Source organism: Paramisgurnus dabryanus, chromosome 7 (assembly GCF_030506205.2).
Source record: "Paramisgurnus dabryanus chromosome 7, PD_genome_1.1, whole genome shotgun sequence".
Lineage (NCBI taxonomy): Eukaryota > Metazoa > Chordata > Actinopteri > Cypriniformes > Cobitidae > Paramisgurnus > Paramisgurnus dabryanus.
In genome coordinates, this window is record NC_133343.1 from 30087264 (window position 1) to 30107641 (window position 20378).

Here is a 20378-nt window from a genome sequence, read left to right on the forward strand (position 1 = left end):
GTAGCATAGATAAACATTTTAATACGCATTGGTGTAAGATATTTCTTATTAAAAAAATTGAAAGTTGGGCTCATGGGTCCCAAGGGAAGGTACCCTTAGGCTACACATGATCACAAACAACCCAGTCATTTTCTTCAATGGTTTGACTGAATTGCGTTCTCGTGGACATGCTCAAAGGGTTTAACCTGTTGCTGACACACACACACACACACACACACACACACACACACACACACGCACGCACGCGCATGCATGCACACAGTGAGAGAGGAACAGATGTGTGTGTATTGTCAACGTGTGTTTGGACTGATAGGCACCAGGTGCAGCTTTTGTTTTGCCTTCCTTTATTTTCTCTCTTGCTCTCTCTGATTCTGTCAAACCTCTTTCTTCCTTTTCCCTTCCCAAAGGAAGATTTTATTGCTCTTTCATAGCTCAGGAGACTCACTGGACTGGAGTTATATGTAGTTAAGTAAGTTTAAGTAACTAGTTAAGCAAATTTGACTCTGATTATTCTCTTAAAATCCATTTGCATGAATTACAACAGACACAAACAGTAAAAGTTAAAAATTATTCGTTTTTTAAAGAATTGAATGAGAGATGTTAAAAATCGAACCTATGGCATCTTCAATTTAAAATGCTGTTGAGAGATTTTGCTCATGAGAAAACAAAACATTTTTCTTTGAGATCAAAACTAAATTTGCTCTCTTTCTATGAATTTCCGGTGTCTAATTGAGATATGAAATAAATGTCATCATTTTTGTTCTGCTGTGGGTCTGGACCACAGGTGACTGTTGGAGAATCCAGCTGTCCTCTGGCACCCCATCAGCTCCATATGGTGGAGGAACAGAAGGACACAACACACATAATGATCTGATAGCTTAACCCTTTTGTATCCGTGACTCGAAGCATCTTTCTCAACCCCCACGTCGGTCTGTTTCGCTGCTCTTGTGGCCAGAGGCGGGACGATGCTTTCAATGCTTTTGTCCCCGGCCTTCCAATGATTTCTAAACACTTAGCCGAGCTGCATTGAGGCGCTCTTAATGGAAATTCATATATCATTTTAAACAAAGACAGGCCGGGCTTTTAAATTGATCCTTTGTGCTTAAGCGTTTAATGTTTTTTGGGGGAGTAAACTTTATTCAGATGGGTTTGGTTATATAGTCAGTCACAACCAAATCAGCTCGGGTTCATTTATAAGTTTCTGGAAAAGTACAAGTAAAGGTTAATTTGGTAATCTTTAACATACAGTATATACTTAATTAAATCAGACATGTCTTTGCAATACATCAGAAGTTTCTTTGATGCAATTACGATTTGATTCGATTAATTTATCAATACCTTAATATTACAAACCCATTTTTAATAACTTAAGAATGCAACCCAAATATATAACATGAATGTAACTTTTCGATCATTTACAACAACAAACTAAGAAAAACATTTTTTTTATAATAAAAAAAGATAAATAATGAGAGAAAAATGTCATCATGAAATCAATCTTATGATGGCAACAGTCAAAGTCTTTATTGTTTCAGCTGGTGCTGGCAAAGGTTTTCTGCCAAACTGTTTGTCCAATCCATTTTCAAAATGCAAAATATTTCCAAACCCACAATTTGCATCCAATAGCAGTCATTATTATTATTATTATTATTATTATTTATTGTTATTATTATTTATTATTATTATTATTATTATTATTTGTTGCGGCATTGCATTCATTTGCTGACACTAGCAGACGGAAATAAACAAAAATGCGCACTTTTGCGGGAATACCTAGATGGACATTACGTCAAAAAAGAACGAGGACACGGAGAGTGTCAAAATAAAGGTACCATATCGATATTTTATGTGTGGCATTGAGGCGTCCTATCGTTAGAATTTTAATCAATGCATGATCCATATCGATTTATTGTTACACCCCTAATATTAATTTGGTTCCAAATTTTGGCAGTGATCTTTTAAGCTGTCATTTCTTACATACAGTATTATGGTTTTGTAACAGGTGGTGATCTTTAGGGAAGCTGCACGTCTGCTTCATGTGAGTCAATATCGATCAGGACAGATATCTTCTAGCTGTGCTAACAAACCTGTGTACTCTGTCTGACTCTTCAGGTTGATGAGCACGCAGCGCACCTGCTCAGATTCGTGCCGCAGCTGCGTGTTTGCAACTGTGTTTACTGCGCTCGTCTCCCAAATGTGATGGTCACAGGTGGAGAGCAAAAATGATTTCTGCCTCATGGTCTGTATTCAGTGAAGGATAACCAAGGTGTTACACCTGCCATATGTCTCCAAAAATCGTTCATTTTCCACGGACATGGAAACTACAGGCTAATATTGGTTAATTCTGTTCATTCTAAAATGGCAAATTAGCAGTTATTGCCCATGAATAAAACATGAATCTAACATTTAATACATGTGTGGTCACAGCCTGGTCTCACTGTTAATACAATAGTCATTTAATCGTAGCGTTATTACGTTTCTACAGCTACAAAACGTAAAACATTTACAATCTTTCATACAAAAAAAGCTGCTGTATAATTTCCCTTTGAGTATTTTATTTGTAGTGTTACCACCATAACCCTTCACCAAACCTTACCCTAAACCCAAACACTTTTATACAAAAATATTCTGCAATGTAATGGAAAGAAATGTATAGGAAAAGTTTAGTAACAATACAGCATTTAAAAGATATTTTAGCCGCTAACAGTCTTACCCCTCTCTGGAGTTAAATTTTTAAATCCACGAAAAGTTAATTCGGCTTCTCTTCATCAAGGCGCGCATTTCCAGCCCAGTCACACAAAATTTCATGATATAGTCACATAACTTTTTGATTCTTTTATCGTGATATTGTCAGGAATTGCTGTTTTTCATGATATTGACAAAATTTTTCGCGTTTTTTTGTGATCTAGATTAGATTTACATAAAATGACATCCTTACCCAAACCCAACTCTAACCCTAACGCCAGGTGACAATGGTTTTTGAAAAAATTGTATAAACCAATACTTAAAGTGACATTCTAACGCAAACACCAAATCTAACCCTAAACCAAAGGGTTGAAAATAGGAAAAAGCAGTTGAATAACCAATACGTGACAATTACACAGAAACAGAAATTCGTGATACAATCACAAAAAAACACGGAAATTTGTGACAATATCACGAAAAAAGAATCAAAAAGTTACGAGACTATATCATGAAATTTCGTGAGACTGGGTAGCTCATTTCAAATTTCAAAAGTACATCGATTGAAAGACGGCAATGTCGTAAATCTGTGACGTAGCACATGAGCTTTGATATCACTGCTGTAAAGCAATGTGTCGTAAAGCTTCACGAGGCACAATATTTAAAATTGAATCCATAACGAACGCCAGATTTGACGTTTATGGTTGCTGATGAACGCTCGAGGGTGAAAACATAAAAATATTTAATCGGATGTGCCTTTCGTTTACACAGTGATGGCGTTTTGTGGGCTTAAAAACGCAAAATGCACACAGATTTCCCCCTCAAAACGCTTTTATAAACGCGGAATAAAAAGTGATAACGCAACGCCACTTTTGGGTTTTCTTTTCAGATCGTTTCCATGTAAACGTAGCCTAAAACACCTTTTGTGTGTCATGGCAAACCCACTAAATATTACAAAATGGTTAATGATTACAGAAATGTTATTGATTTTAAGGTTTTAAGTTTAGTCTTGTTTAATATTGTGTAATTATCTGAAAGTCATGAACATTTCATTAGGTAAATGAGTAAACTGTCTTTAAATAAATAAATATGACTGAAAACATTTTATTAATATAAGTAAGAAACCCCAATGCCTGTGATTTTAATATTTATGAATAGGAATGCATACAAATGTGTACGTCTGTAAAGCTGTTAATATGTAAATAATTAACGTATTAGTCCTGTCAACACGTCGATATTATATATTTCAGTGTGTATGAAAACATAAGTAAATGTACGTCTGGTACAACCATACTTAACCTAAAAATACACGCGTATTCTCATGAGATCACGTTGGGAAACAGTATATCAGCTGTTTTGCGAACATAACATGGCCTATGAGTCAGATCTTTCATTTCTAAAGTATGTCTTACAAGCTTCACAATTCTGCACTTATTAGTGATATAGTAGAAACTGTGTGTTGGCTGTCTATGTTAAATCTGTTGGTTGTGCTGTAGATCTCCACAGGTTTAATCTCTGCTAACAGAAGGCGGATGGAGAGAGTTTGTGTACATCCTACGGTGTGGCATAAACCCAAATGGCTCGCTTTCCTGTCTCCATATTTCTCCTGTTTTCTCGCCGTCCGTCCGTGTTCTTCTCTTCCTGCCTCCTAGGAAGGAAACAGGTGTACATAAAAAAAGATGTCATGTGATTTTTCAGTCAGGCGTTAAGAAGGTGCGCCTGAAGGACCCAGAACATAGGGCTCAGGTGTTACAGTGAACCACAAGATTTGTGTGTTCGTGTTTGTAAAAGTGTGTCGCACCTGTGACTGCGGCCGTTTCGTTCAGTGGGATATGAATATGATTTCATTTGGCCTCTTTGTTTGTAGTTCACAATAAGAAAGATCGGTTTTGTTTATAGGTGAATCTTGCAAAACTCATCCCAAAAATTAAAGAGAAAAATAAGATTTTATAATTTGCAGGGACATACAGGCTGTTTTGCATTGTGTAAATTACTGTGATGTAAAAAAACAAACATATGCATAGGACTGCAATGTATAAAATATCAATAGAAAATGCAATGATGCATTGAATTTGGAGGAGAAATTGGTAACATCATGCAAAAAAAATGTTTTGTTTTGTCAAAATAATTGTTTGGGTGAAATATGATTCAGACATTTCGTCGTGAGATTCATTGTCTTCTGTCGTCGTATGCATGCCATTTCTATCGTCTGGCATGAAACATCTCGGGCTCGGTCTGGCTGGGGCGCCTTTAACAATCCCATTAAAATCTGCCTTGCATTTCATTGTTAAGTTAAGAGCCCCATTTAAAAACTATAGGCATTAATCCCTCAAGAAGAAACACATTCACTGCATTAGCTTCCCATGAATAAACATTAAACAAAACAGGCTTTTCACGGAAAGAAGCCCGTCCGCGCATGAAAAGTCGTCCCGTAAGAAGCGTTTCATGACCTTTGACAACTCGATCTGTGTGGGTATATTAGTCGTCTTTGTAAAAGTAGTTTCGGCGGTCTGATATACTCAGAATGAGGCCGATAGTGCTCTCACGGCTCTTTTTGAACAAAAGATCCTCTGATCTACGACTTTTGGGCCCGGTGGCCCATTCACAGGCGACGAGTATTCGTTTAGCTCTTGACGGCTTTTGTGAAGGCTAGTTAGCGAGCGTGAAATGGCCCGATTCTTCATTCTCAAACCGGCTCAATGATGATCTATTCTTCCCCGGGACAAAACCTGCTTCATTTGCACTTCAGCTGTTTGGGAGTAGAAAACATCTGGTGTCCGGCAGAAAGGAGATGATGGGTTTAGTAAGGGAGGTCTCTACATATCGGTTAAGTCTCTGGTTTGGATAGCCTGACAATGTATGCAGATTTTAGGCTTTGGATTCAATTGGATTGTCTTGCTTTCTTTAAAGCGGAGCTGCATATCAATGCATCGATTGCATATCAATGCGAAGCGCCGTTAATTGTTTTGCCTGAGACACAATGGCGCCGTTTGTGTGCCTGCAAATATCTCAATTCCATCTCTGGTGTTTGTGCTTCTGGGAATGTTGGAAAAGATGATAATGTCATGATGCAAACACAAGATGGATCTGCTCAAAGAGTTATTAGATTGTAATCACATGCACTTTTATCTGTGGCGAGGTTTCGTCAGGCTAGATGAGATCACAGATTCTTTTGCCCTGAATGTAGTTTATTCGATTTTAATGGAAATTTCCAAACAAGCAAAACGAAAACGTTCATGATTGCAAAGAAAATAAGATGTCAATCTCTATCTCCTTGTCTGGCTCTCATTTTCAGACGGCGTAGAGAAGAAGGTTCCTGCCATGCCCGGTTCCCCAGTGGATGGAAAGACTCATTCAAGACCAACGGTGTCCGTTATGCCTCCATTACCTTCAGTAAACCCCAGCGGCCCGCGACCTGCAGTGTTTTCCACCACAGCACGTAAGCATCGCACATACACACTCATATTTGTATCCCAAAATTAATTTGATCCTTCCTATAAATCGCGTCTGAGATTGAGAGTCTTGGACTAAACTTAAGCCCTTTCCAAAAAAACACCCCTTAGTCATTTAACAGATACATTTAAAGTTGACTTACAAACAAAGATACAGCAGGTTTCCTATAGATGAGTGACATCATTTGCAGTTTTAATAGTAAACTAAAGAAGAATAAAAGCTAGGGACAAAGTATACTTTTACTATTTTATAAAAACAAAGTCAAAGTCAAAGTCAAAGTTTATTTATAAAGCACTTTTTAAAAACAGCAAGTGTTCCCCAAAGTGCTGTACACAAGCAGAATAAAATATCAAAGATACAAACAGCTAACACCATAACAGAAAAACATCAAGAGACAGTAAAACAATAAAAAATGCAGCTCTCACATAGCATCAAATGCCAAACCATATAAATAAGTTTTTAGGTCCGATTTAAAAGCAGGAAGAGTTCGAGCCTGTCTAATATAGAGAGGTAAGCTGTTCCAAAGCCTCGGTGCCATTACTGCAAATGCTCGGTCACCCCTGCTCTTCAACCTAACACGTGGGACAACTAGAAGCAAATGATCAGCAGACCTAAGTGCTCTTGTCGGGGCATACAGATTGATCATATCAGAGAGATATCTTGGTGCTAGGCCATTTAAAGATTTAAAAACAAGTACTAAAATCTTAAATTGTGTCCTGTAGTGAACAGGTAACCAGTGGAGAGACGCTAAAATGGGAGTGATGTGATCCCGCTTTCGTGTGCCTGTCAACAGGCGAGCTGCCGCATTCTGGACCATTTGCAGTCTAGAGAGAGAAGCCTGACTAATACCTGTATAGAGGCCATTACAGTAATCAAGGCGACTGGAGATAAAAAGATGCACAACTCTTTGAAAATCTTTAAAAGACAGGAAAGGTTTCACCTTGGTGAGTTGTCTCAGTTGGAAAAAACTAGATTTAATTACAGAATTAATCTGTTTTTCAAGTTTAAACTCACAATCCATGATAACACCCAAGTTCTTTACATGAGGCTTCACAAATGAATTCAGTTCACCAAGTTCAAAATCTGTTGGCTTACAATTACCCCCTGGCCCAAACAATATAACTTCTGTTTTATTTTCATTAAAAATAAGGAAATTTCCTGCCATCCATGCCTTGATTTCCTCTAAACACTGTACAAGAGGAACCAATGAGCAGGTGTCTGTTAATTTCAAAGGCAGATAAATTTGTAAGTCATCTGCGTAGCAATGAAAAGAAACGCCAAATTTCCTAAAAATCTGTCCCAAAGGGAGCATATACAGAGAAAACAGAATAGGGCCCAAAATGGAGCCCTGAGGGACCCCACACGTAAGAGAAGCAGTAGAGGAGACAAAGTCACCAACATGAACTGAGAATGATCTTTCAGCCAAATAAGATCTAAACCATGCCAGTGCAGTACCCTTAATGCCTATACATTGTTCTAGCCGTGCAATCAAGATCTTGTGGTCTACCGTATCAAATGCTGCCGAGAGGTCCAATAGGAGTAAAATCGCACAGTCCCCTGAATCAGTGGCAAGTAGCAAATCATTAAAAACCTTCAGGAGGGCAGTTTCTGTACTATGTCGTGATTTAAAACCAGACTGAAGCACCTCATGAATACCATTTAAGTCAAGATATGAATTCAATTGCCTAAATACAACCTTTTCCAGTAATTTAGAGATAAATGGTAATTTCGAGATTGGTCTAAAATTAGCCAGTACTGATGTATCCAAATTTGATTTCTTAATTATTGGTTCTACAGCTGCATGTTTAAAAGACTTTGGTACAACTCCTGAAATAAGGCTACTGTTAATAATTGCTACAATTTTTGGACCAATGGATTCAAATGACTCTTTTAAAAGACAAGGAGGAACAATATCCATCCCACATGAAGATGGTTTCATTTTCAAAATGATCTCATTCAAAGAGTCCAAAGACACCATTTCAAACCGATCAAAAACAGCAGGGCACTCAGTGGGGATAGATACACACATTAATGGCAGAGAAATGTTTGCTTTAACAGCCTCAATCTTACTAATAAAAAAATCTAAAAATTTCTCACACTTTTCATCCGAGGGCTCCAAGCAAGTAGCTTGGGAAATGTTCAAAACAGAGTTAATAGTACTGAACAGCACAGCTGGCTTGTGTGAGTTATTACAGATGACATCTGAGAGATACCTAGATTTTTCAGATCTAACAGTTTTCTGATATTTAGCTAAACATTCCTTTAAAATATCACATGAAACCTGCAATTTGTCCTTCCTCCAGCGGCGTTCCGCCCTTCTGCATTCCAGCCGCACAGCTCGGGTAGTAGCATTTAGCCACGGTTGAGCTCTAGGTTTATCTCGTATTGTCTTAAAAGGGGCCACAGTGTCCAAAATCCTTTGACAGGTCAAGGAAAACAGTGACGTTAATTCATTGGTGTTAAGTCCCTTTGATGATATAGAAAACTCTTCATCAATGGCGTTAAAAGCCTCAGAAAAAGAATGAGCAGTTGAGGGGTTAATCATACGACGGCGACGTGCTGGAGCAGGCACTTTAGAGTCGCACGTTAAGCAAACCTCAAATAAAACAGGCAAATGGTCAGAGATAATAGAATCACAGACTTCAATATTATCAATCGGCAAGCCATATGATAAGACCAGGTCTAATGTATGTCCACCTATATGAGTAGCCGTAGCCACGGACTGAGTTAGATTGAAAGACTCTACAAGATTTAAAAAAGCTGTAGCCAAAGGCTTGGCTAGACAACACACATGAATGTTAAAATCGCCAACAATTAAGATCCGATCGTATTTAGGCATAATACCAGCCAGAAAATCAGAAAACTGATTAATAAAATCTTTGTTATATTTCGGAGGACGATAAACAACAGCACATAGCACTGGACAGCCGAGACTCATTTCAAAAATATTGAGTTCGAAGCTGGTGTAGGAGTAAGATGGCAGCTGCCGGCAAATTAAGTGATCTTTAAAAATAGTTGCTACTCCACCTCCTCGACCCGTGAGCCGTGGAGAGTTAAAAAAAGTACAGTTCAGCGGTAGAACTTCTGAAAACACGCTCGACTCACCAACGCCGATCCAGGTCTCCGTCACACACAACATGCTCAGATCCTTGGAAGTGAAAAAGTCATTTACAATAAACGACTTATTGGCTAGTGATCTAGCATTCACCAAGGCTACCCTCACCGGAGTTGACACTTTTGCCGTCGGAGGCTCCCAAACAAAGGACCGTAGGAGAGAGGCATCCACACCACCTCTTCTAGGACGGGGAGGCCGATAAAACATAGTCGAGGGCTCCTCCACGCCAATAACAGGAACCAACCACTTATAGGCATGAACCCAGGAGCGACGAGGCAGGTACCGGCAACAATCCACATCAGATTCAGCTAAAATCCAGCGTGGGTCGGCATTTGGAAACAAAGCCACCAAAGTCCTCACCTTCACCAACAGACCACCTCGTTTACCGCGGCGCCTGAATCGCTTCTTTCTCACAGGGGGGCAAAGGGTCCGACACAGGTAAGCAGGTAGTTGACATAGCGGAGGGGGGAGCGAATTGTTGTTTCCATCCGGATTAATATTATAGATCGCTGTGTTTTCCACCGCTGATCTAATGCTAAAAAGAGTCTGGCGATCATACACCAATAGAGAGTCTGCAGCTTCTAAAACAATCAATAAAAACAAAACAAACATCCATACAGCCGGGAGCAACAGACGGCCAGCCGCATACATAGGCGCCATCTTGAAGCCAGATGGAATAATAATACAAAATAGGTACAAATGAATATTCCTCATCTACTTGTGTTCTGCGATATAATTTGAATTTTTGCATGCCTGAATTTTAAAGAGTCATCTACCCACATACTTTAGAGTAAATTGATAAAAAAATCTAATTTTACAGAAAACTTTGTGCTCCACAACTTATCATATATATATATATATACACCCACTGGCGGGTCCGCAGAATGTAAGGGGTTAAATAATGTTTTTTTCTTTCTATAATCGTGCTTTTATTAGTACTCACCTTTAACCTCATTTCCTCTTTCCTGAAGTGACCCATGGGATGAATAATTCCCCGCCAACCCTCAACGCCATCCCATCTCCACCTCAACGCTACAGTAATGGACCATCATCTTCATCTTCCTCACTGCTGTCCAATCAGCAGCTTCCAGCCACCTGCGGCGCTCGACAGCTGAGCAAACTGAAGAGATTTCTCACCACGATACAACAGTTTGGCAATGACATCTCACCTGAGATCGGAGAGAGCGTTCGAAACCTTGTGCTCGCTCTTGTGGTGCGTCTCTCAGATGTTACGAGTCAAGTTCAGATGTGTAGTTTGGTCAGATTTAAGGTGAATTCATTTCTTCTTGTGATTTACAGAACTCAACAGTCACCATTGAAGAGTTTCACTCCAGACTGCATAAAGCCACAAACTTCCCATTAAGACCCTTCGTCGTTCCCTTCTTAAAGGTAAATGACTAATAAAGGAATTATTTAGTTCTCGGTCTCATCTGTATGACGACAAAATATGACATTTTAAAGAAACTTATTTTGATTTTATTTGAATTTTGCTGAACAAGATCGGGAACAAGAATCAGAAAGTTCAGGTTTAACTTTTCATCTTCTTTCTGGATTGTTGAAGTGGTGGAAATGATATAAGTCAGCAAGCATTTTGCGTTTAAAAAACGTCTGGTAGGCGCCCAAACACAGGCAAGACGTCTAGGCAAAGCGAGGCTAAATCTGAGCTCTCAGTGAAAATGTATTGGATGTCTAACTGTAGCCCAAAAATAAATGAAATAAACAAATAAAAGCAAAGAGTTTGTAATCACTTTTGACTTTGCTTACAAGATTGAATATCACACATCTCATCTTAAGTTATTTGCAAAAATGACATGTAACCAAATTCAAATTTATTTTGGCTACAAGTGGATTACTCATAGCCAGACTATGAAATAGCGTAAATGAAGACCCCGCTTTATTCTTGATTTACTTTTTTTGTTCAAGGTTATCATCTCATCATTTATTAAAGTCAGTATGTGACGGTTATATCATGGTACAAAATTTAAAAGAGTAAAAGAAAAAACATGCAGTTCATATTTCTGTCGGTAATTTATGACGGCGTGTCTGTAAAGTTTAGTGTTTCTTTTCTCAGAAACGTTCAGGCGGTCAAAAGGGTGAAACACGACTATAAACACACAAAATCTTTTATGGGTCTGTGTGAAGTTGATCACAATTAACACGGCTGTCTGGATATTCTGAAAAGTTAAAGATTATGAATGACAGGCAACATATGTGAGAAAGAACAGGGTTAAGTTAAAACTAAGAAATACTGATCAAATCCAAGACATAAAATACAGGATACATATACATAATTTTAAATATATTTCAACATATACAAGAAATGGTCAAAATTTACATGGACTGAAATATATTTTCTGTATATTTTGAAATATATTTTAAAGCATTTATATTTGCATTGCATTGGAATAAAAGCTTTGTATGTAACAAACCTATTTGTTAACAAGTTTGAAAAGGTTAAAATTAAATATATTTTCAACTGCAGAAATATACTTATAATTTTACATTTCATACATAGCCTACTTTATATATTTTATACAAACTTTTATACAGTGTTCTGTCCAAGAAAAAAATATATTTATTGCCTTATTGGTTGTAAAATTAAAATATATTTGTTGCCTCTGAAATACATTTTGAAATCTATGTTAATATATGAGGGTTAAAACTAAATATATTTCAATTTCAATGAAGCTTTACTTTCTACAAAATGTATTTGGCATATATTTAAAACGTATTTTTTAACAAAAGAAATGTATTTTATCCCGTATGTGTGTTTTTATAGTTTAAAGCTCTGTTTTGAAACAATGCTATTAAATCCTGTAAATATGATTCATATAAATCATTGATACTAATTATAAACGTGGCATCGGATACACAAATAAATCAGAAGATAAATGTATCTGAATAAACAAAGTGACAGAATTTAACTAAATATTTAACTGCAAAAAATGCTTAAAAACTAAAAAATGCTTAAGGATGTCTGCAGTACTCTTGAGCGATGACTATAAACAAATCAGTGAGTCAAGCTTCACTGAACCTGTTCAAATGAACTGATTCATTCATATGAATCAGATGTAGATTACTAAAGAGCTTTAGGTTTAATGGAGATCATTCAGATTTATCTAGGTATCAAACCACCTTTCGACAGCTTCTCTGTAACCTGTCAACTTTAGCCAAATGGTTTAACAAAACACCGTCTGTTAGATGTATTATGTGTGTTATTAATGTTTAGATTCACATGTTTAAAGAAGTGACCTCTTTTTAGTCTTGAAAATCATTTCTCATCTCGATTTTCACATTGGCCGAATGATTTACAGACCGTTTCGATGGTGATGTTAGTAAAAGCCGAGGTCTTGGGTTTAATAGCAAACAGAAGATTTAGTGATGTCGAACAGATGCTTCAGGTTTGTTTGGAGTGTTCGTGTGAGTTAAAGCCTCAGCGGGTCTGTGGAGAAATGAACCCTGAGCTGTTCTTCATCTGAGCTGATATCTGAAAAATGCAAAACATGTCCTGGTCAGTCATTAGTCAACTGCATTGAGTTTAAGCCACATGATGAGTAAATCTTCCTATAGTGAATAAACGCTTGGCCACGTTAAACCGTTTATATAAAGTACTGTATATGATAACCTATCACGTCCCAAGATGGTCTAAGGCAACAAGTTTCCAATAACCGCCGGAAACTTTGAAAAGAGCCGTATGGACTCTTAAGTGCATGCACGTGAGGATGCTATGGACATAATTATAGCAAAACTAACTAAATTTGAAATATTAATCACACCAAAATTCTTCCTTTTACTTCAGCGCAGATTGGTTGCATTTGTCCCATATGTTATTAAAGAAACACAAGTGTTTACACTTAGTATGTGTCCAAACTACTTCAATCTCAAAACACAATCTGTCTCTAACGGTACATTCACACGGGACAGAAGCGTTAACGCTTGACGGAAGGCTTGTCTGAGCCAACAGCCAATCACAGTGACTGCTACACATGCTCCGGTCTTCCATTCACCTAATAGACTCTGCCTAGGTTATCTGCATAAGGCGATCTGATTGGCTGACGCAAGCGTTGCCGCTTGAATAGTTAAGAAATGATCAACTTCTGCCACGAGCAACGGCAGTGACGCGGCGCAGACGGATCCACAATGCAGTTCGGCAACGCATGATGTCACCCATTGAAAGTGAATGGGAAGCGTTAACGCTTACGCCCCGTGTGAACGGACCGTAAAGCATATCGGAATTATTGATGACGAGCCGTTGAGTTGTGTAAAAATAATGCACACCCAAGTTGGTAATTCCGTTACACAGCGGATGTGCATTATTTTCAAATAATTCAAAGGACCGGAGTTAATTATTTAGCTTATACCAAAGTTACCGCAAACATTGCTCTGGTGGTTATTTTAAGTTATACCACGGGTTTGTTAAATGCTGTATTCTGATTGGTTGAGAAATGTTCCATGGGTATGCATTATTTTTCCATAACCGCACACCTAACTTTTCAAATGTCTTCAAAATAGGCAACAGAGCATATAAGTGAATATGGTATAAGTGAAATAATTGACTCTTTTGAATTATTTAAAAATAATGCATACCCGCGGTGTAACGATACTCCGCCTCACGTCGTGCCGCATTACCACCTTGGGTGTGGATTACTTTCTTATAATTCAATGGCCCGTCATCATTAATTATTCCTTACACATTTAATAATCAACACCTTTTCTCAACCAATCAGAATAAAGCATTCAACAGCCCCGTGGTATAAGCAGCAATAATGCACATGGGGATTTGATGCATACAGAAAACACATAAAAAAACACACTGCAGAAACACTAGGATTACTGTGGCGGTATAATATTCATGTATTCATCTCTTGATGTTTTTCAGGCTAATCTGCCCTTACTGCAGAGGGAGCTGTTGCATTGTGCCCGGGCGGCTAAACAAACTCCAGCTCAATATCTTTCTCAACATGAACACCTCCTGCTCAGTACCACGGCACCGTCACCTCCCGACTCGACTGAACTACTGCTGGAGACCAGCGATAGCTCAAAACGACACAGCCCAAACAGGTACGATACACTCTTTCATACCCTATACTCTTACTCTACTGATGTGGTACAATAAGCTTTCAAATGATGCAACCATAGCACTGCATGTATAAGTTATATACCTTGGTCCTGAAAGGGAATTACATTGCACGAATGTAGAAACGCATGCCAAAAATCCGGTTTTGATTCCTTTCCAATCAGAAGTAAAGAAAATGGTTTTCACGAGCGACCCCCTGCCACCCTCGAACCACCGGCCAAACGAATCTGCACCATAAGCCCCGCCCCCAGACACAGCCCGGCCCATCCCCTCCAGATCCCCGCCCAGATTCACCTGACTCCGCCCCCTCTCCAGCACTACGCCCTGGATGACGTCACCACACCTCACCTGTACAGAGAACCGCACCGTTTACTAGAACTGAGAGAGCTGAAGGACCGACCGCGACTGCCAGGTAAACATCAGCACATTAGATGTACGCACCCCTGATGTGTTTGTGTTGTGTCTGACGTGTGTGTGTGTGTTGTGCTTTTCAGGCACTAACGGCAGCTACCGGGAAGAACCTGTGGACCACAGACTCACGGAGAGAGAATGGGCCGAGGAATGGAGACACTTAGATCATGTAAGACTCAAAAGTCACAACACGACTGTATGCATTTACATTTAACCCTTATACTGGCGCGGGACACCTGAGTTTACTTTAATATTTTGCATGTAAATTTTAAATCTTCATGACAAACTATATATTGTTAGAATGTCGTTTCAAAACATTTTTTGCTGTAATAATAATGCAGTGACAGTAATTTTTAATGCAGCAAGATTACGCAGCAAACCGTTGACACCTAGTGGCCATTGTTGGTAAAACCACTACAATTTTATGTATAAAAAATATACTTTGTTGCATTATTTTTATTTATAAATGTAAATTGCTGTAACATTTTTTGTTTATTATTTTCATCTCCAGATACTTCTGTGAAAATCTTAAAAGTTTCTTCAAGATTAGGCTTTCAGACCAAAACCATTATATTAATTTGAATGTGTACTTCACTTTTTCACCCCTAACTCATAAAGGGCTGCACCAGCTAAGGGGTTTTAAATGTATGTGTAATATGTCACGATATACAAGTAATACAGGTTGATTGCTATTAAAACACCATATGATTATTTTCAGTATTTTTGAATGTCTGGCACCATCGGTTATAAACCGTTCCAGATTATTATTCACATATTTAAATGTACATAAGAATACTGTGGTATTACCATGGTTAACGTGTTTGTCAGTGATGTTAAAGAAGTGTTTCCTGTTTACAGGTGTTAAACTGTATTGTGGATATGGTAGAGAAGACGCGTCGATCTGTGAGCGTCTTGCGGCGCTGTCAGGAGTCCGATCGCGAGGAGCTGAATTACTGGAGGCGACGATCCGGTCCACATGACGACGGTCGCAAGACCGGAGCAACGTCAGGAGGCGTCCCATTCGCCAAGACGCACAGCCCGCTGTCCACAGACGCCATCCACACAGGTGAGAATATTTACATTTTTCATATTATAGAAAATTGTGATCACTTTTGCCTTTTAATCTCAGTGTGTTGGGTTGGTGGGCTTCAATGAGCTGCTGCCCCCTTGTGGTGATGATTGTTATTTCCTCAGCACCACAGAACAGAAATGTTTTTGTGTTTATACATGTGTGTGTGTGTGTTTGTTAATGGTGTGTGTGTGTGTGTGTGTGTGTGTGTGTGTGTGTGTTTGTTGTGTGTGTGTGAGCCTGCTGATCGAGCAGGTGTCTTGTATTTGGGTCCAGACTCCTACAGAACGTCAGAATGTTGTTTTAAAGCCGAGCTCTGGCCGCATTTCTCACCGCCATCTGTGTCCAAACGCTGCCCAACACTTGAACCAAACACAGCCCATCAGTTTCTCACATGAATCCCTCTTTACATCTTCTTTAAACGTTTGCTCATAATAATATGTTTGTGTTTCTCACAGACTCTCAGAGAGAAGTCCCACCGCGTGCCGGCTCTGGATACGTGCCTGATGAGATCTGGAGAAAAGCCGGTAAGGTGCACCCCTTTTCTTGCTGAACACCTGTTTTGCACTTTCACCATCACGTTTCTTATTAATCAAAACATTGGACATAAAAACAAGCTTTGTTAAATACATCAGACAGACAATAAATGCACACAGCAGTCCAGAAAAGTTATAAATTGTTGTTCATGATGTGATCTCCGCAGAGGAAGCTGTGAATGAGGTGAAGCGTCAGGCGATGGATGAAGTGCAGAAAGCCGTGGCTGAGGCCGAGCAGAAAGCTTTTGAGATGATCACAGCTGAGCGAGCCAACATGGAGAAGACGCTCGCTGAAGCCAAAAGAAAAGCAACGGAGGACGCCATACAGGTCATCAATGAACAGGAGGACTCCAGTGAGGTGTGTGTCTCTCATACACATAAATAAATACACATAAACATTAGTAAACTTTACTCTCTCTTAAACACACACATTAAAGGGATAGTTCGGCCAAAAATGACATTAAACCCATGATTTACTCACCCCGAAGCCATCCGAGATGCATATCTCCATCATTTTTCAAACGAACACATTTTCAGTTCATTTAGAAAATGTCTTCGATGTTTCAATTAAAATGTAAAGTTACAGGGTCCACGTCCTTCAAGTCCAAAAAATGTGCATATATCCTTCCCCAAAGATGATAAACAAAGACCTTCTGCACTGCAAAAAATGATTTTCAAGAAAAAAAATTAGTATTATTTTTGTCTTGTTTTCAGTAAACATGTCTAAAAATTCTTAAATTAAGATGCTTTTTCTTGATGAAAAGATTATTTTCTCCAAGTAAATAAGTCTAGTTTTTAGACCAAAAATATCAAATTTAAATGATTTTGTGCATAAAACAAGCAAAAAAAATCTGCCAATGGGGTAAGCTAATTTTTCTTGAATTTTTCTTGAAATTAGTGTTTAAGAAAAATGTTCAAGATTTTTTTCTTACTCCATTGGCAGATTTATTGCTTGTTTTATGCACAAAATAACTTAAATTACATTTTTTTGGTCTATTTTCTTAGGTCATTTTGCTCATCAAGAAAAAGCATCTTAATTTAGGAATTTTTAGATATTTTTACTGAAAACAAGACAAAATTACTACAAACATTTTTCTTAAAAATCTTTTTTTGCAGTGTGAGGGTAATCCGCGAAATATCCACATTTAAAACTTTATAAGCGAAAATAACTAGCTTCCGGTAACGCCGCCATCTTACAATTAGCAATACAATTATTTTGTGAAGGATGGATGCACATTTTTTGGACTTGAACCCTGTAAATTAACATTTGATTAATTGAAACATCTAAGACATTTTCTAAAATAACTGAAAATGTGTTTGTTTGAAAAATGATGGACATATGCATCTCGGACGGCTTCGGGGTGAGTAAATCATGGGTTTAATGTCATTTTTGGCCGAACTATCCCTTTAACATGATTACTGTCAGTCAAAGCCACTGCTTTTGTTTATACTATAGTAAATTGTAGTATACTATAGTATATTATAGAAATTACTACACTTTAATCCATTCCCAAAGCACTTTGGTCCCAGAAAAATTCTGTAAAATTGTCAGAAAGGACAAACACGTCCCGTAAATGTTCTGGGATCGCTCGCGTATAGAGGACCTACAGTAGTAACATTGACGGAAAGCATTCTGTGTGAACAAGAGGCAAAAACAATGCCATAGAAATCATATTAAAGTTTTCCATAGTAAATACTAAAGTAAACTTCAGTATTTTTGTGAGGTCGTGTGCTTATCTCTTTATAACTTTGTGTCCGTTAAACATTAGCTTACAATGTTTTTCTCTTTTTCAGTGTTGTTGGAACTGCGGACGCAAGGCCAGCGAGACGTGCAGCGGATGCAACGCGGCGCGTTACTGCGGCTCTTTCTGTCAGCACAAAGACTGGGAGCGACACCATCTCATCTGCAGCCCAGGACTTCAGGCTCAGCCCAAATCCATGTCCGCCCTGAGCACCCGGATCCTGGCCAAAGCTCCGGAGAGCAGCCCGCTCCTGAGTCCCAGTCTGGAGAAAACCTCCAACACGTCCAGAGCTTCAACACCGGCAACACCTGCGTCCTCATGCACACCTGACGCCAACGGACACTAACATGATGGACCAGATAAACACTCAGATGTGAAATACTCATGAAAGACACTGGATGTGATTAAACTATGGGAAGCACATGCTGGATATCAAGATCACAGAGAGATTGGATGCATGATGTGGTGTTTAAGGAACAATTTACCCAAAAATAAAAACTGTGTCATAATTTATCAAAATTGATCTGATTTTCTCACCTTTGTTTGGTGTCATCTGTTCAGTGTTTTTGGGTGAACTGTTTCTTTAACATTGTTTCCTGTCGGCCGGCCATCAGCTGCAGTAATAAATGCGACAGACACATGAGGACGTGCTTTGGCATCGCTTGCTTATTTGCTGCAAATCTTCTTGTGTTGCGATCTCTCTACACGCACAAACTGTTTTGTGAGCGTGTTTATGTACGTGTGCATGCATGCTGGTGTCTGTGTCCATGTGGTTTCTCTCATGTAAATATCAGAGCAATACAATAACAGAAAACCAATGGACTGAAATCACCAAAGCTCTCAATGCTGTGACATCTTTACTTCAATGGTTTAAGATAATCAGAGTTAAGATGGAAATGAACCGGATCTTTATGGAAATGTGGCTACCAAACTCTGATCGTATGGGATCGGATTGAATCAAAGTTTGTTTGTACACCAGACAGCTTTTAAAACAGGGACAGGGTTTCCAAAAATATGCTACAAAAACACATTAGTAACATAAACTATTAAAAACACTTTAAATCTACCAAACACAAGCAGGTTTGGTAAATCGATGTGAATGGTTCAGTTTTCTGCTATTTCTGAAATCTCAGGAGCATTGTTGTATGTATATAGCTTTATTTGTTTTTCACAGTTAGAGTCGAGCAGTCATAGTTTCTTTAATTTACACATCGATGTCTTCTTTGTTTCATACGGTACACTATATGTTGAATTATTTTTTCATCATAAAAAGTTCATATGTGTAAAATATAAGTGAGCGAGAGAATCTTTATTTTGTTTCTTTTCAAGAATTCCTCCTGGTATGAAGTAGACATTTAAAAATTAAAAAATTTAACATTATTTGGACTTTGATGGTTGTTATTTTAACATGCAAAATATCAAAACGCTGTTTTTGCCAACAAACATTGAAATTAAATACGTTTAAACTTTTCCCAAACTTATATTACAGGGTCTCTCCATTAGGAATCCACTGCTCAGTATTGATAGTTTTACCATATGATAAAAAAAAAAAAACATTTATTTTAATGTTATTATGTTTATAAAATTATCTTTTCTAATCTTATTTTAAATATACCGTATCTTAAAATATAAAAATGGGCAAAAAAATATATGTGGTGAAAAATATTTTTCACAAATGGCCATTTTTGGTATTTTTTAAAATGTATATATTTTAAAGCATTAATATTCATGTCGCATTGGAAGAATTGTACTACAAACCTCAAAACATAACATGTTTGAAAATATTAAAATTCTATATATTTTTAACTGCAAAAATATACTTGTAATTATATTATACTTAATTATACATTTTATATTTTGACTAGGATTATATATATATATATAAGTTTTATATATATAAAATATATTTAGTTTTACCATTCACATATTAATATATTTTAAAAAATCTATTTCAGGGCAATATAAAACATGGCTATATATATATATATATATATATATATATATATATATATATATATATATATATATATATATATTGCCGTATGTTGTAAAATTAGAAATGTTTTTATTGCCCTGAAATACATTTTTAAAAATATGTTAATATGTGAATGGTAAAACTAAATATATTTTTTAAAATGTAAAAAATATATTTTATTAAGCTTTATTTCTACAAAATGTATTTAGCATATATTTAAAACGTACTTTTTGGCCAAAGAAATATATATAAATATATATATTTTTGCCGTATGGGTTCACGTGACGTCACGCACTCTCGTGCCACTGGAGGGCACGA

The 20378-nt window shown here is 37.6% G+C and overlaps 1 protein-coding gene across 3 annotated transcripts in view; it reads left to right on the forward strand.

The window, feature by feature from the left end:
- Positions 1 to 19465, forward strand: part of cbfa2t2 (CBFA2/RUNX1 partner transcriptional co-repressor 2) — a 35933-nt gene extending 16468 nt beyond the window's left edge. For 2 of the 3 annotated variants that reach the window (XM_065272397.1, XM_065272399.2), the window contains exons 2-11: positions 5978 to 6121; positions 10222 to 10463; positions 10550 to 10639; positions 14130 to 14311; positions 14492 to 14739; positions 14822 to 14907; positions 15597 to 15804; positions 16266 to 16334; positions 16511 to 16701; positions 18138 to 19465. In XM_065272397.1, coding sequence (XP_065128469.1) covers positions 5978 to 6121; positions 10222 to 10463; positions 10550 to 10639; positions 14130 to 14311; positions 14492 to 14739; positions 14822 to 14907; positions 15597 to 15804; positions 16266 to 16334; positions 16511 to 16701; positions 18138 to 18431 — 1754 coding nt within the window. In that variant the 3' untranslated portion in view covers positions 18432 to 19465. The remainder of the gene's footprint in view (positions 1 to 5977; positions 6122 to 10221; positions 10464 to 10549; positions 10640 to 14129; positions 14312 to 14491; positions 14740 to 14821; positions 14908 to 15596; positions 15805 to 16265; positions 16335 to 16510; positions 16702 to 18137) is intronic. The other variant, XM_065272398.1, reaches the window with a different exon arrangement.
- Positions 19466 to 20378: the final 913 nt, after the last annotated feature.